This window comes from Lampetra fluviatilis, chromosome 2, assembly GCF_964198595.1.
Source record: "Lampetra fluviatilis chromosome 2, kcLamFluv1.1, whole genome shotgun sequence".
Taxonomy (NCBI): Eukaryota; Metazoa; Chordata; class Hyperoartia; order Petromyzontiformes; family Petromyzontidae; genus Lampetra; species Lampetra fluviatilis.
Genome location: NC_136276.1, coordinates 13623381 through 13638453, shown reverse-complemented (window position 1 = coordinate 13638453; position 15073 = coordinate 13623381). Strand labels below are relative to the sequence as shown.

General features: G+C 40.6%; 1 protein-coding gene across 5 annotated transcripts in view; it reads right to left on the bottom strand.

Moving 5' to 3' along the window:
• The window catches only part of LOC144943153 (inactive dipeptidyl peptidase 10-like), a 103851-nt gene that overhangs the window by 32119 nt on the left and 56659 nt on the right, over positions 1-15073 (bottom strand). For all 5 annotated transcript variants that reach the window (XM_078870390.1, XM_078870414.1, XM_078870383.1 and 2 more), the window contains 2 exons: positions 11675-11727; positions 6578-6659 (listed from right to left, as the gene is read on the bottom strand). In XM_078870390.1, the coding sequence (XP_078726516.1) occupies positions 6578-6659; positions 11675-11727 (135 nt within the window). The remainder of the gene's footprint in view (positions 1-6577; positions 6660-11674; positions 11728-15073) is intronic.

Below are 15073 nucleotides of genomic sequence, written 5' to 3'. Positions count from 1 at the left end.
GCGTCCTGGTGTGTTCGTGAAGGACGTGCTGGCAGTGCGTTGCGTGCATGTTACGAAATTTTGGTCAGCTGTGAAGGTCGACATGGTCGAGGAGGAGCATCGCCAATTGGTCAAGCTCTACAAGGAGGACACGATCATTCACGACGCCATCAACAAGCACACCAACACGACGACATTCAACGACGCGTGGGATGTGCTGCCGAGTGGTTTCGACAACCTCCGCGCTTTCAGCGGCGGGTTGGCATCGGTGCTCGCCAACACGAGGGCGGTCGAGTCGTACTTCTCGATACTCAAGTGGGAACTCGACGAGTTCCGCAGTTCTATGATGCATCTGTCCCTTGAGGGCATCTTCCAGACAAAGCAGCGTCGCCTCCTGGTGTCGTTGCTTCGTTAGCGAGCGTAAATCAATGAAACAATGGGGCTCTATAGATGATCTACATTTATTCTACAAACTAATCCTGGCGGTGTCTACAAACTAAGCTAGTCTGTATAGTTTGTAGATATGCACAGTTTTAGGAGGCCTGATCTAAAGTGTGCAGAGTTCATGGTGACTATAGCATTATTGGTGAGAAGATAAGTGTGCAGAGAAGGTTGTTGGTCTTAAATTAAGTATGACATTGGTGTTCATATAAATGTTGCAATGAGTCATCAGTCTGCTGGGAAAAAAATCCATTAAGGTGAAAGGGGAAGAGTTACTGAAAGAACACAGAAGCAAACATAAGCTATGAGCGGTAAAATTCGAGAGCTTTTACAAAGAGTACCCGAGGCCTATGGCAGTAAAGATTGAGTGCAACGTCAGGTGTAAAATACTGTTCACTCTTGAAACTTTACTCCCAAATAAATAAAGAATGATCATGAAACAAATAAACACTTTTACAACAAAAATATACGACATGTATGTCCGACATTTGTTTCTTCTAAAGTCTCGTGAAATGTCTTGATATTAAATATAAGGCTCTCTAAAATGTGTGGCATATATGCATACATACACATTTAAAAGGACATAATGCAACTCGTGTATTTTAAGTTCTCATGAAGCAAAAATTGCATGCAATTATACATACGCACACATTTATAAATACCTCTTAATGCAAGCCAATTGGAATGGCATTTGAAAGCCATGTATGTGGAGTGTAATAACGCAGGCTGCTGACGGGGAAGTGGTACTGGTGTAGGGGTGTTGTGGGAGAGGTAGCGGACAAACACACAGGGGTGTCTACACCCACACACAGGGGTGTCTACATCCACGTCCGCAACGGTTAACCCTGGGGGGCTGTGGGTGGTCGCTGGGATCCCCCATAGCCCCACCCCTCAGGGGAAATTGGTATAAAAGGCGGGGAGCCAGAGGGCTCGTGGTCGAGTATACAAGCTGAATCAGTGAAAACGGAAGACCGGCAGATAGGCCCTGGAACTCCCCTGGCTCGCTGTCCTTCTCAGGGCCGGGCAGGGCAAGCCAGAGGCGTAGCCCTGAGAGTCTCAGAGCCGATGCTCTCATAACAGCCGGTCTGGTCGGCTGGGTGCCGTGATCCGTGCTTAACCAGAGCCGGATCAGACAGCCTCCCCTAGCACTCTTAGCAGAGGACCTGGGAGCAGACCAGCCAGGGATAGTGTTAGGGGTCTTCCCTGTTCAGGATAGGTGAAGGGGCCGTTACCCCTTCAAGTGTTGTATCATTGCCCAGGTGTTCAAATAAATGTTGTGCCTCAACTACGTCGTCCGCGTCACGAGTGAACCCACTACACTGGCAGCAGGGGGCAGTACACACGTTAGCAAAAGGAGATCTCAGGGGAAGCCCAGGAAGGGGTCGATCTGGAAGCCCGAGAACCTGCCAGTAGGTTCTATAAAAGGGGGCGGGGCAAGGGCGGGGCCAGGAGAAAAAGAGGGGGCCTGGGACGGGGGCTCGGGGCTGTTGCTGGAAGTGGATCCCCTCGCTGTGTAAATGTTCGTCACCTTCGTCGCCGCCGTCTCGACCATCTTAGACGCCGCTTGCTAGACAGCCCGCCAACTGTTCTAGCCAGATGGGGCCGTCGAAAGAGGCGGATGTGTGACTAGCGTGTAAGCATGTGGAGCGCTTGTAGTTCCCCGACGTGTAGAATTAAGAAGGTGTCTTGGGAACCCTGTCTCCGACTGAGTCACTACATATGTGAAGTAGAATGAAAAGATAGTGAACTATTATGAAAGAGAGTGAGCATTAGTTTAACACGACAATGATCATGAATTCAATAATAAGACATACCAGAGATTAATATTTATGTTCTTATATATGTGCTTTATTTATAACCCAGTGTGAGCCCCTTAAGAAAATTTTTTATCTTCATGAAAGAGTGTAAAACAATCAGAGCACTGTTAATAGAGAGTGTGAACCCAAATAATCGGATATTTATCCTTTATAGAACGTGAAGACTGTGTTCAAAATTCGCAGTGAAAATCCTGTTGCATGTCCTACAAAGCTAACATGTTTAATATCAGAGTTTAGTTTAATCTACAGCTAAACGTTTCGCAGCACAACACATGCCAAGAAAGGAGGAAAAAGAACCTGCACACTGGAAACGTGAAAATGTAACAAAAACCGAGGGGCACCAGCCCCTATTCCACATACACTACGTCGCCAGACCCCTTTTCGCTCTATTTGATTTTCAGATTTTGTGATTACAGCGTCAAAAGATTGGCCCTGGTGGATAACAGCTGCTTAGTGTCCCGCAAATACATGAACAACAACAAAAACACACTTCAATACTTTAATTTGAAGCTCGTCGAACACAAACTGTTAAACATAAGTTTCATTTCACTGACACCACTCTTACTCTTTGTAAATGGTGCATAGGCTGCACCATTATGAAGACGGCATAATGACAAGATGTCCATGTTTGGTGTGTGGGCTCTTGCGAATTCCCCTTTGGCCTTAAAAGCAGCTTCATCCAAATGGGACTGTGGCTCTGTGCTGCAGTTCAGTTTTTAAAAGTGATCAGGACATGAGCTGATACGGCCATGCATGCAATAACTCAACTTTGTGGTTTAATATATTAAAATGTCAAAAGTGTACATTATTTGTAGACAGCATGTTATGTTTTACTCACGGGATCATAAGTTCTACTGTTTGACAAGAACAACTGAATATCTCAACCTACATAGGTAGAGATAAGGGTACAGCCCTAGAATTGCTTTCTCTCAGCAGGAGCGTTGAGGAAGCTATAGGGAGATCTTCTAGTAGGATTTTTTGCCTACTCTTCCAAGCATCTTGGAAGAGGTGGGAACACGCATACTTTACCCCACCATAGAAGACATGCCAATCGATACACTGTCATGTACACACTTATACTGTTGGGTGAACAGAGGCGGGGGTGGGGGGTTAAGAAAGTTGTTCAGTGTTTCAACTGCCGGTGTCACAAGACCAAATCGACAACCTTTAGATTGCAAGTCCAGTGTGCTAAGCATTACTCCACGACCGCACGCCTATCCCTACACATGTGACAACATTAGAGATCAAGGGCTCCAATGCCTGCAACCCATTAACAACCCATACCGCAGATAATTTCTCACATGTCATTGAGAAATTATATTGTAAGAGAGAAATTATGATCAGGACATTTATTATTTGCAGTTGAGACAAAAATTACATGTACGAATAATAATTTGCAATAAAGTATGCAAATAAATAGCCTTTCTGGAATTGTAGTGGACACTATACATTCAAAAAGAGTATTTATATCCCTTAATTAAAGGGAGGCCAGTGGCACTAATTAGGTTTGAATGTGCATGGAGCTTGGATGGTCCTTATAAATCTGCCCACATGCGCTGGGTTGTGCGGGGAGTTATTCCAAAATATATAGATTTTTAGCAAAACTATAATCATGTGAGTTAATGTCTCTGGGAAGTGAGCTAATGGTGTTGTAATTAGCATATCCGCCCTTGTTACTTTGTTGGATTCTGTACTAATGATTAATAGGCACCCATAAAATTAACTGAAACCTTAAAGTGATGAAAGGAAATATTTTTTATCCGAGGCATAATTGAGTGAATATGATTTATGTACTTATTTTTGAATGTTGAAATATAGTTTATCTTCAATGTTGGAGGGAAATGTTATCAACTTCAACATTTATTATTTAAAAAAGCCTTATATAGAGCAAGGCAATGGTACATTGTTTCGGCAGGTCAGAACCAAATGAGAGACAGTATCTCTTTGTAAGGAAAAAATAGGACAATAGAGTCCTTTATGTAAATTGTATGTCAATTCTTGCCAGTTGAAGCTTTTTATGTCCACTTGATAATTATTGAAATGTGTATTTCATATAATTGTATTTACAAATGGCATTTGCTTTCAGAATAGCTCATATTTTACAGCGTACATATCCAGTTGACTTTCCTGCTCAGTTCACGCTGTGTTCCATGCCATGATAACCTATTTAATCACCACACAAACATTGTGTGAATGAGTGAACGTTTATGTTACACAATAGAATAATAGTTTGTGAACTTAAAGTTGGCGTACCTATTTTTCTTTCTTTGTGCACTGCACAATTTATTTAATCTGCTGGTCCCATACTCTTTAGTTCTTTCGGTAAAGTCACGTAACATTGTGGGGAAGTGCTGGTTCCGTTTAGAATGTGTTATTTATTTCCTAATTTTATTCCATTTGTGATACTGGTGTCATATCATGAGATTAAATAACAATTTGCAGTGTGGCATAAAATGGGATGATGGATTCTACAGAAGGCGATATCACATAACTACTTGTGAGAACTCTTCATTATATCCAAGCTGCCCTTCCCCACGTGCTCTTCACAGATAAATGTTCACCGCGTAGCAGTATAAATGTAATTTTTCATTTCATAACCAAGATTTGTTTTCTAAATTGAATGACATTTTCGTGCAGTCATTGCTAACCGCCTAACCATATTCGTACAAAGGATCACAGCAGTAAAGGGTTTAAGGCACTGACCTACTGTATATATATATGATTAGCCTGAATTTGCTTGCTCTTTATTGTGTACGTTCAGGCCATTTTAACGAGTAAAAACAAAGACATCTTTCCAAGTCAACGTTTATGCGGAAGATAATTATGAACATCAATCCATGAAAGAAGATACAAATCACTTGTGCTCTTTGTGAGCACTTGGTGTACAACATAAAAGGTCACTCATAACTGCAGGAGACTAGTGCATCAGAGTGCATATATATATCTGAATAAATACAAAGTCCCGTAAAACCACTTCAACAAATCTGCATGTGTATTCGCCTGCCTAAGTGAGGCATGCAGAGGAGAACACATTACCAGGTAATGTTGTCCTACTGTTTCTCACTCACAGCCAAATTATGGACAGACATAATGCAAGACCCTTCCCAGGCAAAACTAATGGGTCCATCAGTTATGAGCAGCCAACAAATGTTCCATCAAGCCTTTTACATACAAATCATGCATCAACATACGTACATTATCGAAGTAAATACACACCGTGAGCACCAGACGTGCCAGTTGTGGCTTGCTCAGCAGTCGCCATCACAGACTGCAATTTCGTGGGCCAGAGGCTATGCCTCTACACAGCAGTGTTTCCCAGTTGTGGTCCTAAATTACATTTCAGTATCCTGCTGTGGCGGTGAGCTATTTCAGATTGCATGACCTTTGAAGTGGTGCCTAACCTCTATACGTAAACGGACTGTACACTCGGTGTACATTTATGCATGCCATTGACCTAACACACTTAAATACACAATGTGAACTTTGAATATGTAAGATATATATGTAAGATATCTTTTGTGAATAAACTCAATGGGTCAGACATGAAGAGATAAAAAAAGGCCTGTATTTGAAATGGCTCTCTCACTGTCGAATGATGAGCCAGTCCCGGTCTCCTCTACTGTGTTTAGTATTTTCTTAATTTCTGTGCAAATGCTGTTTTTCTTTTTCATATTTACAGGAATTTACTTTGCACAATTTTAAAAGAATATCCGTTGCAAAGAGCTCGATCGTCCACGTGTTTTCGATATGTTGCTTGGTAAAGCATAATCTCTCACGACTGGAACTTTTGCGAACACATAATACAGTTAATGTTTTTTAACGTTAATATGCTCTAAATGTATAATAGGCTGCATGTTGAACGCATATCAACAACATTCTTTTTGTAAAAATATAATGCTTATGGTTGCCAAAGGTCCTTCTATACACAGGAACATACTCTTTTTGAGGCAAATTTTCAGGAGAATCTGCAAGAACTCTTTAAAATATTTAGAATCCCACTTTTTGTTAAATAGATACAATTATCCCGTATTCCCATGGCGTGTCCTGTTTTTTTTACATCAGAGGTGGTGATCCTGAAAATGCATTTTTCTCTAAACAAACGAGCCATAAAGCCTTTCTCCATACTGTCTTTACCAGCTACAACACAATCCTGAACTGTATTGAAATACATATTCCATCTGATCGGCAATGTTGATATAAACACGTTGCCTAAACTCTACTCCTCAACCAATGCATTCTTTTGAGTGTCTGAACTGCCGTGACCTCTATGACTGTACATATGGATACCCAACGGTGGTTGCATTCGTGCGCTTACAAGGCAGACATATGTTAGCACTTGCCATTTGGTGAGCATGACTGCACCAGCCAGCCAACTGCAGCCGTTCTCTCTCCTCCCCAGCAGGAAGCACATCGTGGAACTCCCTGGGAGAAACCAGCAAGAGAGACGATATCATTCTGCAGATTTTAGAGGCTTAACCAGTGGCAACAACATGGGGGTATGAAACAACATGGACACACAAGGGGGAGAAATTGTCAGATGAGAAAATATTTACATTTGGAATACTTAAGGAAAATGCTAAATTCTAGATTTGAAGCTTTCGTGACTGCAAGGATTCATATTCTTGTTTTTTTTCGGTAAAGACACGTATGTAAAAAATTAAAATTAATATTTATAAAAGTCAAATAAAAAAAATCACGACGTTTCGGAGGCAACACAAGCTTCCGTCTTCAGGTCGTGATTTTTATTTTATTTTTATTTTACTTTTATTAATTTAAATTTTTAACCTACGTGACTTTACCGAAAAAAACCTAAGAAAATGCTAAATATTGTGTTTTTATTCCATGACAGGAGAAGGACAGCTTGCGGCACAGAGACGCACACCTGCGATGAAGAACTTCAGAGGAGAAGGTCGGTGGATCATACACATTTGTGTAACTCCCAAACCTGCTGACCTGCGAGGCTGTTTCATGGCAGTACAGCAAATACATTGAATCCATCTTGTGTCATCCATCCCCTTATATGCATGGGTTTTCACAGGGGACTGTGGTATTCTCCCATATATTCCAATCTCTCATTAACAAAATTAGGCAAACATTCCGATGCAGGACCCTCATGAGAATGAGTATTAAGACTCAGTTAGATTTTCATCTGATAAACAAAGGAAATAGGACATAATTATTATTCACTGCAGAGAGTACTGGTAGATTGCAGTATTCATGTGAATGCCAGACTCAGTAAGTGGCCTAAAAAGGATTACTATAATTTAAGTAAACATAATAAGCAAATGCATTGCAAAGCTACAACAAAAAATAAACTGGTCACGTAAAATTCAGTATTTATTGTCAATTTTAAACGATATACTTAAAAGCTGTCCCAAGGGTAACGAGAATATATCTATTTTGAACAAAAAATTGCACGTTATCAATTTATTGGGTGGAATTGATATGCACACGCGTAATGCAGTAATCCAACAGGACACTTTCTAAGGAGCAATCTCAGATGAAAACACAAATGCAGTTTGAAAAGGAAAGGGACAATGACATATAGTCGAAATACCAATATTTGTGTCTCTAGGAAATTAGATTATTGAAAGCAGACTCACAGGCATAGAGATTAAGGCCACTATTGTGTGAGATAAAGGGCTATTTTAAAATGGGAAAATTATGACCATCATGCCCTTGAACGTGACGAGCTGTTTATTGGTGTTGTGTGCACCGACAGCTGAATGACTTGCCATTTAGCACGCCGAACAAGACTGAGAAAAGGTGACAGCTCTCTAGAGACCATACGTGACTAGAGCATTTGATAAGATGGCTACAGCAAAAAAAAGAAAGGAGAGGATCCAGATGGCCTATTTGCTGGAAGAATCCATTAATTACATTACTAAAAAAAAAGAAAGCATCAATAACATAAATTGATTGATATACAAGTCAGTTTGCGATACAGACACGTTGAAAATGTATGAAATGTATATATGATGAACTTGCTTCGCACCGTACGTGTTGCTTTGGAGGTAACAACCTAAACAAACTATATGACAGGGGACCGTATAACTTACTGATGGAAACCAAAACTGTGAAGATTACTCCAATCCACTTCACCAAGTGATCTGTCTCATCATGGCTACTGGCAAAATGCTGCTGAGCAGTGCTTTTGCTCCTTAGTCCTGTTTATATGAACTAAGCGTAGGCTACGCTGCAATTTACACGGCACGGCTGAAATGTGACCTCCACAAATTTGGAAATTACCCCAAATGGGTGAATACTTTGCCGACTCTGAATAACAGTTTCCCTACCAACTAAAAACTCGTTTTGATTTGTCAGCTTAAGTCTCAGGATTATCATCTGTGAGCGGTGTCAGAACTTGAGATCCAGCTCCCAGTTGTAACATCACAACAGTCCGGTGGGTCCCAGAGAATGCTAGCCCTGCTGCAGGTGGGTGTAGTTTGTAATCTCCAGGAAAAAAATAAAACCTGCATAAATAATGGTTCAATACGATACAAAAACACGTTTTTTTAACGAACTTTGATAAAAATGATGCATTTCAATTAAACATATTAAGTCTATCATGCTCAAGTTTGGTGTTAGAGTAATATATAAGTGATATCATTATAGTAAAATAAGCACTACGGATTATATAAGAAAACACATATCTTTGAAAATTTACCGTTTACAATAAACCATTAATATTCGCGGGGGGATATGTGCCTGGAGAACGGCATGGACAATTAATCCGCGAATATTAATTCCTAAAACTTATAAGGAAAATAGGGATTGGGGGCACAAACGTACACTGCGTTTAAACATAAACATATACACTGCATGTACATATTAATGAATATATAGTATTATTACGTGAAATAACTTACCTTTATTAATGATAAACATATTTACAAGTGCAAGTATCATTGAATGCATAAAAAACATCCATTACGCAGTACATAATTCCCAACATTTGTAAAGAAAAGCACGCGCGTGTAAACAGTGCAGCAGACAAAGGCAGACTGAGAGGGCAGAACGACGTAGCGTGGAGGGCAACCGTCGCACCGTCACCACCTCCCACGCCTCACCACTTCTTGTCGGGTAAGTATGGTGCTACGGTTGCGGATATCTAAAACATAGCCCTGCGAATTTCAAATAGCACTGAAATAAATATGGCGTAGCTACGCAACACCGCGATTATAAATCCCACGAATTTTAAGGGGTTTTCTCTGTTTCTTGTCAATTCATACTTTGCATGTATATGACCAAATCACCAGGCATGGGAGCAATCTCATCAGAACTTGGAAGTTGAACAGGCTTGATGCTGGATAGTGCTTAGATGGATGACGACCCTGTAGAAAAACATTGGTGGAATGGGCATTGTGTGCAATGTGGGCAGTCATGCAAAATCCATTATTGTTCTGATGTATGGTCAAAATATCCTTCTTAGCCTTCAAGTGTGAATGACAATAATAGGCTGAAAACATACAGCGCTTAGCAAGTTTGCCTTTGGATTCAGATGTTTTGTGATTCAGTAAAAACCTGTGCCCGGTAATAATGCACTAGAGGGACATCCATGAACATATGTACCACCTACTCATCTGCTGCACAAGACTCCGCAGCATCGTTTGTAATAATGGCCCATTGTGTTCTTGTGTCATGGCAAAGGGTACAACAATAATTGGTCATACAAATGTACGAGACCTCATGCACTGAGGTGAATGCCTACCCCTGAAGCCTGCCTGAACATTGTGATACCTGCTTAAATTATCAACAAGTGCACATAGAAAAATGCTGTACGGACTGAGATACAAATCTAAAATAAAAAATATCACATGCGTGGCCCAATGCAAGTTGTGGTGATTTTCTCAGCCGGTCTAGCTCAACACTCACATGGGAAAGTTGTATAATGGTCAAAATCACCAGCCATAATGAATCCACTGCTACATAACCGTCACTGCAAGCTGTCACCATCTTTCATGGTCCTGCGATTCCACAATTCGTCTGGCACATGAGCTGATATTATTGCTCATATTTGCAGTCAAAGTCCTCTTGGGCATACTCCCTGCTTTCGCTGTCACTTGTCATGAAACTTGACTCCTAACCATTATTTATCCCTTCTAGCGATGTCATAACCTTAGCCCACTCATGTCCTGTAATCGATATGTTCCTCTTTCTGTCTCGAAGTATAATTAAAAACACACGCTTCTCCACGCTTCTTTACTTCGTTTTCAGATGGTTTAATTTGCTTTGCAAATGTCTGATACATATGACATAGCAGGAAATATACACTGATTGAAAACAACATTATTCCTCAGGAAGATTGGTATATGGTAAGTTTAATTCTTCAGTTCGGTTTCCATAAGAATTACAACCCCCTCTTGATCCATACTCTTAGTTCTTTCGGTAAAGTCACGTAGGTAAAATTAATAAAAATAAAAATCACAACGTTTCGGAGGCAACACAAGCCTCCGTCTTCAGGTGAAACCGTCACAGCAAAATATCTGTACCTTATATAGTGGTTAAGGGGGGAGGAGCCTGGAAGGGCAGCGGGGGAGGAGGGGTTGTGAAGTGGTCAATTACTGCTTTTGTTACACTGCTGGGTGGGTAAATGAATTAGATACGATTAAGCCGCTCTTTGTTATGCTGTTTATGCGCAAGTCACCGTGGGATGAATGGACTCGTGGTCAGGGACGTGTTGCGCAAGTAACTGTGGATGTACTTTACCGAAAGAACTAAGAGTATGAATCCTTGCAGTCACGAAAGCTTCAAATCTAGAACCCCTCTTGATCGCCTATTAATTCAATCGTCTAGATCCCGGTCCACCTTCAGGAACTGACCTAAGCGTCCCTGATGTCTTTTACAGTTCCGTCCCTGTGACAGATATTTTCAAATTGACAAATTGTTGCTCATGACTTTTACCTCGCTCATATTTATCTTGAGCTCCACATTAAAGGCTTAATTTTTAAGGTCATTTTGTGAAGTAAATTGTCTTTGGTTGATATAATTAATATTATGTTTGCAAATCTGAGGTTAATATTTTTCCCACTGATATGTATTCCTTTGTTTTAGCACTCTAGTTTTGGAAAATAACCTCAATGTTATTGTGAAAACTTTGGCGAATGCACATCTACTTTTCTGACCACCATTCTAATATGTATGTTGGTACTTTATTCATGCAGTCTCAGTGTAGCCATCCCCACTCTTTTGAAAACTTGTTACTATTTGTATGTTGGAATAAGGGCTTAAGCCCAATATCGGAACACTGCCTGAAATATAATATGCTGGAGCTACTGTCGATGAATATATCCAAGTGCAATTTCCTTTCCGGTTTGTGCCTCATGTTGAGCATTTCTTCTGTCAAGCTTTCACCACGCACTTCTGCGAGGACCTTCACGAGGTGAATGAAAACGTACGTGTGACATACATATATATATAACCAGATATTAATGTACCTTGTCTGTAGGCTGTAGACGGTGAACAGCGCTGTGTAGGAGAATTGGTAAACCTAAAAAATAAACAATGGCATTATTCCTGACCATATCACGTGTTATTTACAAACGAATGAAATACGAATTATGAAGCGTATACAAGTAATTGTACTCATAACTGGTTGAAACAAAGCCACTGGTGCAATGCTATCTGACCATTCACTCGGTTTTTCTGAATAAGAAATTAAGGAAAACCCTGCATATACCATCCTGAAGACTAAGTCACTCGGAATATGCCCAAAACCATTAGATGTTTAAAGATTTGCAAGGATGGGCCTCGATAACAGTGCCGGATGGGTGACCACCATTCACAAAAGACAGGTGTCATAGGCTGCGGGGCTGCGTTTTGGGCATCGGGCAGTCGAGAAAACTACATTTTTGCATCGTAATTATAAGCTTCCACGTCTGTGCACTCCATCTTCACCAACCCATAATGACCAGCATGGTAAAGTATGGTAAAATAACCGCCATGTCCTGCATGGCTTGGGAAGGCCTTCTTTCAGCAGTGGAAATGTATACACACATGTATCATAAAACTAAACTCTACATGATTATCACATCATGCGTAAGACAATGTCATATTAGACAGAAAAAAATGACATTGACAGATTTTTTTCTTGCAATGATTGTCAGCGTAGAGGCTATGATATGCAGTAATTTGGCAATTTGGGGTCTGTCCTGGAACAACTGACTAACCCACAAAATCGCATTGTCCAGAGAGTAGGCTTTTGTTGAGTGTAGGTGGATTAAGTGGATAAAAAAGTGAACCATTGAGTTCATTGTGTGGCCATCTGGGGACAGGTTATACAATAAAACTGTTGTAATTGCATTGTAAAGTGCTCCAATGAAGCTGGCATGGGCCATATCAAATTTACGCGTGGTTAACCAAGTTTTTCTAAGACACTGTCCCACCATAAGTAAGTTTGATAGAACCAATATATCGGATGACTTTTGAGATGTCACTCGTGAAATTTACGCGAGGACCCATTCATTATTATATTTTGGTGCAACCTTTCTTATACTTCACAGTACTCCTCTGAGTAACCAAATATTGTATTTTACTGGCACAAAACCTGGCACAAAACCACACACACGAGTTAATTGCATCATCACGAACTGAATGCTTTCTAATTCGTACTAATTCATGCATGGGCAGTATCCCATCTCCCAGCATAAATATTGTCTGCCCCGTATGGGTGAAATGTCAAGTGAAAATGTAAAGCTTGAACACCTATACCTGTGAGCAGAGAGCATTCCTGCCTCACCACCATGCACCAACACAAATTCCAGCCTTCTGTTCACTCCCAAAATGTTCGGGCAATGCATGGCATTTTTACATTCTACCCAAACAGGCTTGTTTTTGGCGATTATAAAAGATGAGCGTGAATTAGATGATCTGTCCTAGAATATTAAAAGCATTTGGATGTAACTATATGCTATAAAAATTAGAATATGTATGTCCCAGGTATTTAAAAATGCAAGCTTCTGCCATTACACTAGACGTTAAAAGGAACAAAGCAAGTGCATATGGAAATTATTTTACTGGTACATTCTCATTCTTGGTTCTTTCGGTAAAGTCACATAAAAGGGAAACAATAAAATAATAAAGCTTTAAATCAAAATTTGGTACATTCTCCTTCTCATTCATGTGCACAAGCATGCGAACATTTGAATGCAAATGTTCGCATACATTTAATTTCTAAGTTTACTGGAACTCAGTATGCTCCCTTACATAAATGTGTGTCATTACATGAACTCAACAGGCACTGCCAACACCACCTACAAAACAATACAATGCTCATCCACTTGTAAAGTAGCAAACATTGCCCAATATTGATTTACATAGCCATTCTTCTAACATATTCATTAGCTAAAGTGCACATAACAATGTGTACAATGGCAACTCCACGTGCATTATCTCACTTAATAGACAGTTGAGCTCAACGATTAAATCTCAAGAAGACAGCCAAATACAGTAATAAAGTCTGAGGGAAAACACAGTGAATTCTCACTTCAAGTATCTACCCATTAAACATGCAAAGTTAGGCCAGCGTTGGTCAAATGATTTGAACCACATGCCAAAGCGGGCCCAACGTTGCATGTTTACTGGGTACAAAGCACGTATATATGTCAGCACCTGTAAACTTCCACAACCAATTGAGCACCGAATTATTCGTTTAACGTTTTGAATGCGATGCATTCACTGATTGCTATTTCCTGACAATAATCGTGCAGACTGCAGAGCCTTGACTCATGACAACTGCACATGGCATGGGACAACATGGGTGGATAAAGAAAGTTCTGGACAGACTACAGAAAATCTTAACATTTGAGATGCTGAGGATCATGCAAAATAAGATATTTTAATTCTCAGGTATAATACAGGAGCTGCAATTTCAATGTGTAATTCAGCGTGTTGTAAATAAGGGCAAATTTAGCTTAGAAAATTGAATTAAATCTTTTTTTCGTTAAATTGTGATGCAATGCGCTGCAGACCTCGTGAAATTCTATATCAAGTTAAACAATGGCACTAAAGAGATATGCTTATAAAAATTTTCATGGATGAAAGAACACACACTATATATATAAAACAACCTTCACCATTCGCAAAGCTCTTTTGCAAGGATTAGCTTTTTCTGAACATGTATTAACGTACTTTAAGCATTAAATCCTTTCTAAAAAAAAAAATTCTTACAAAAAATCTTTAAAATATCGTAAAAACGTTTACAGGAAAATCATGAATAATTTTAAAAGCTTCAAACACATGCGTTGATCATTCCCCCTTTAACGAGTCCTCTTTCAGCAAAAATGTGCCGAAACAAATTATTATTTGTCAGAGTTTTTTTTCTATAGTAATTCACTTGTGGAACATTGCTCTTGGAACATTGGTATCCATAGCAATATAACAACGACCGCCCTTCGCCACGAAGTGGCGGTGACGTCACCACGACAGTTGTGCCAGGCTATGTGCACGTTGAGGCCACGTGAAGTGTCGAACGCCCACTGGCACGAGGTCACGGGACAGACCCAGGTGCCACAGGTCGACTGATTGAGATGAGTGGCTGATGCACCACCTGTGCCCCCTACTGTGCCAACTTGCTGTGCTTTAGGCACCTGGCGCTCCGCTCATTGTTGAAAGCATCACTCATCCGCCCTCCGTTGTTGTTGGAGGGCGACTGCCTCGAACTGCCCAGTAGCGTCCTTCACGAGCGTCCTCCACAGAGGCCGATCTTGACACCGCTGGTGCCAGTCATCGGCAAGTCCACTCAGCTCCACATCCTCCTGTACCACATAACTCCATCTCTTCTCTAGCCCGTGCCGTGCCCATTTAGCCCCCTCGATCCGGCCAAACAAAAGCTGTTT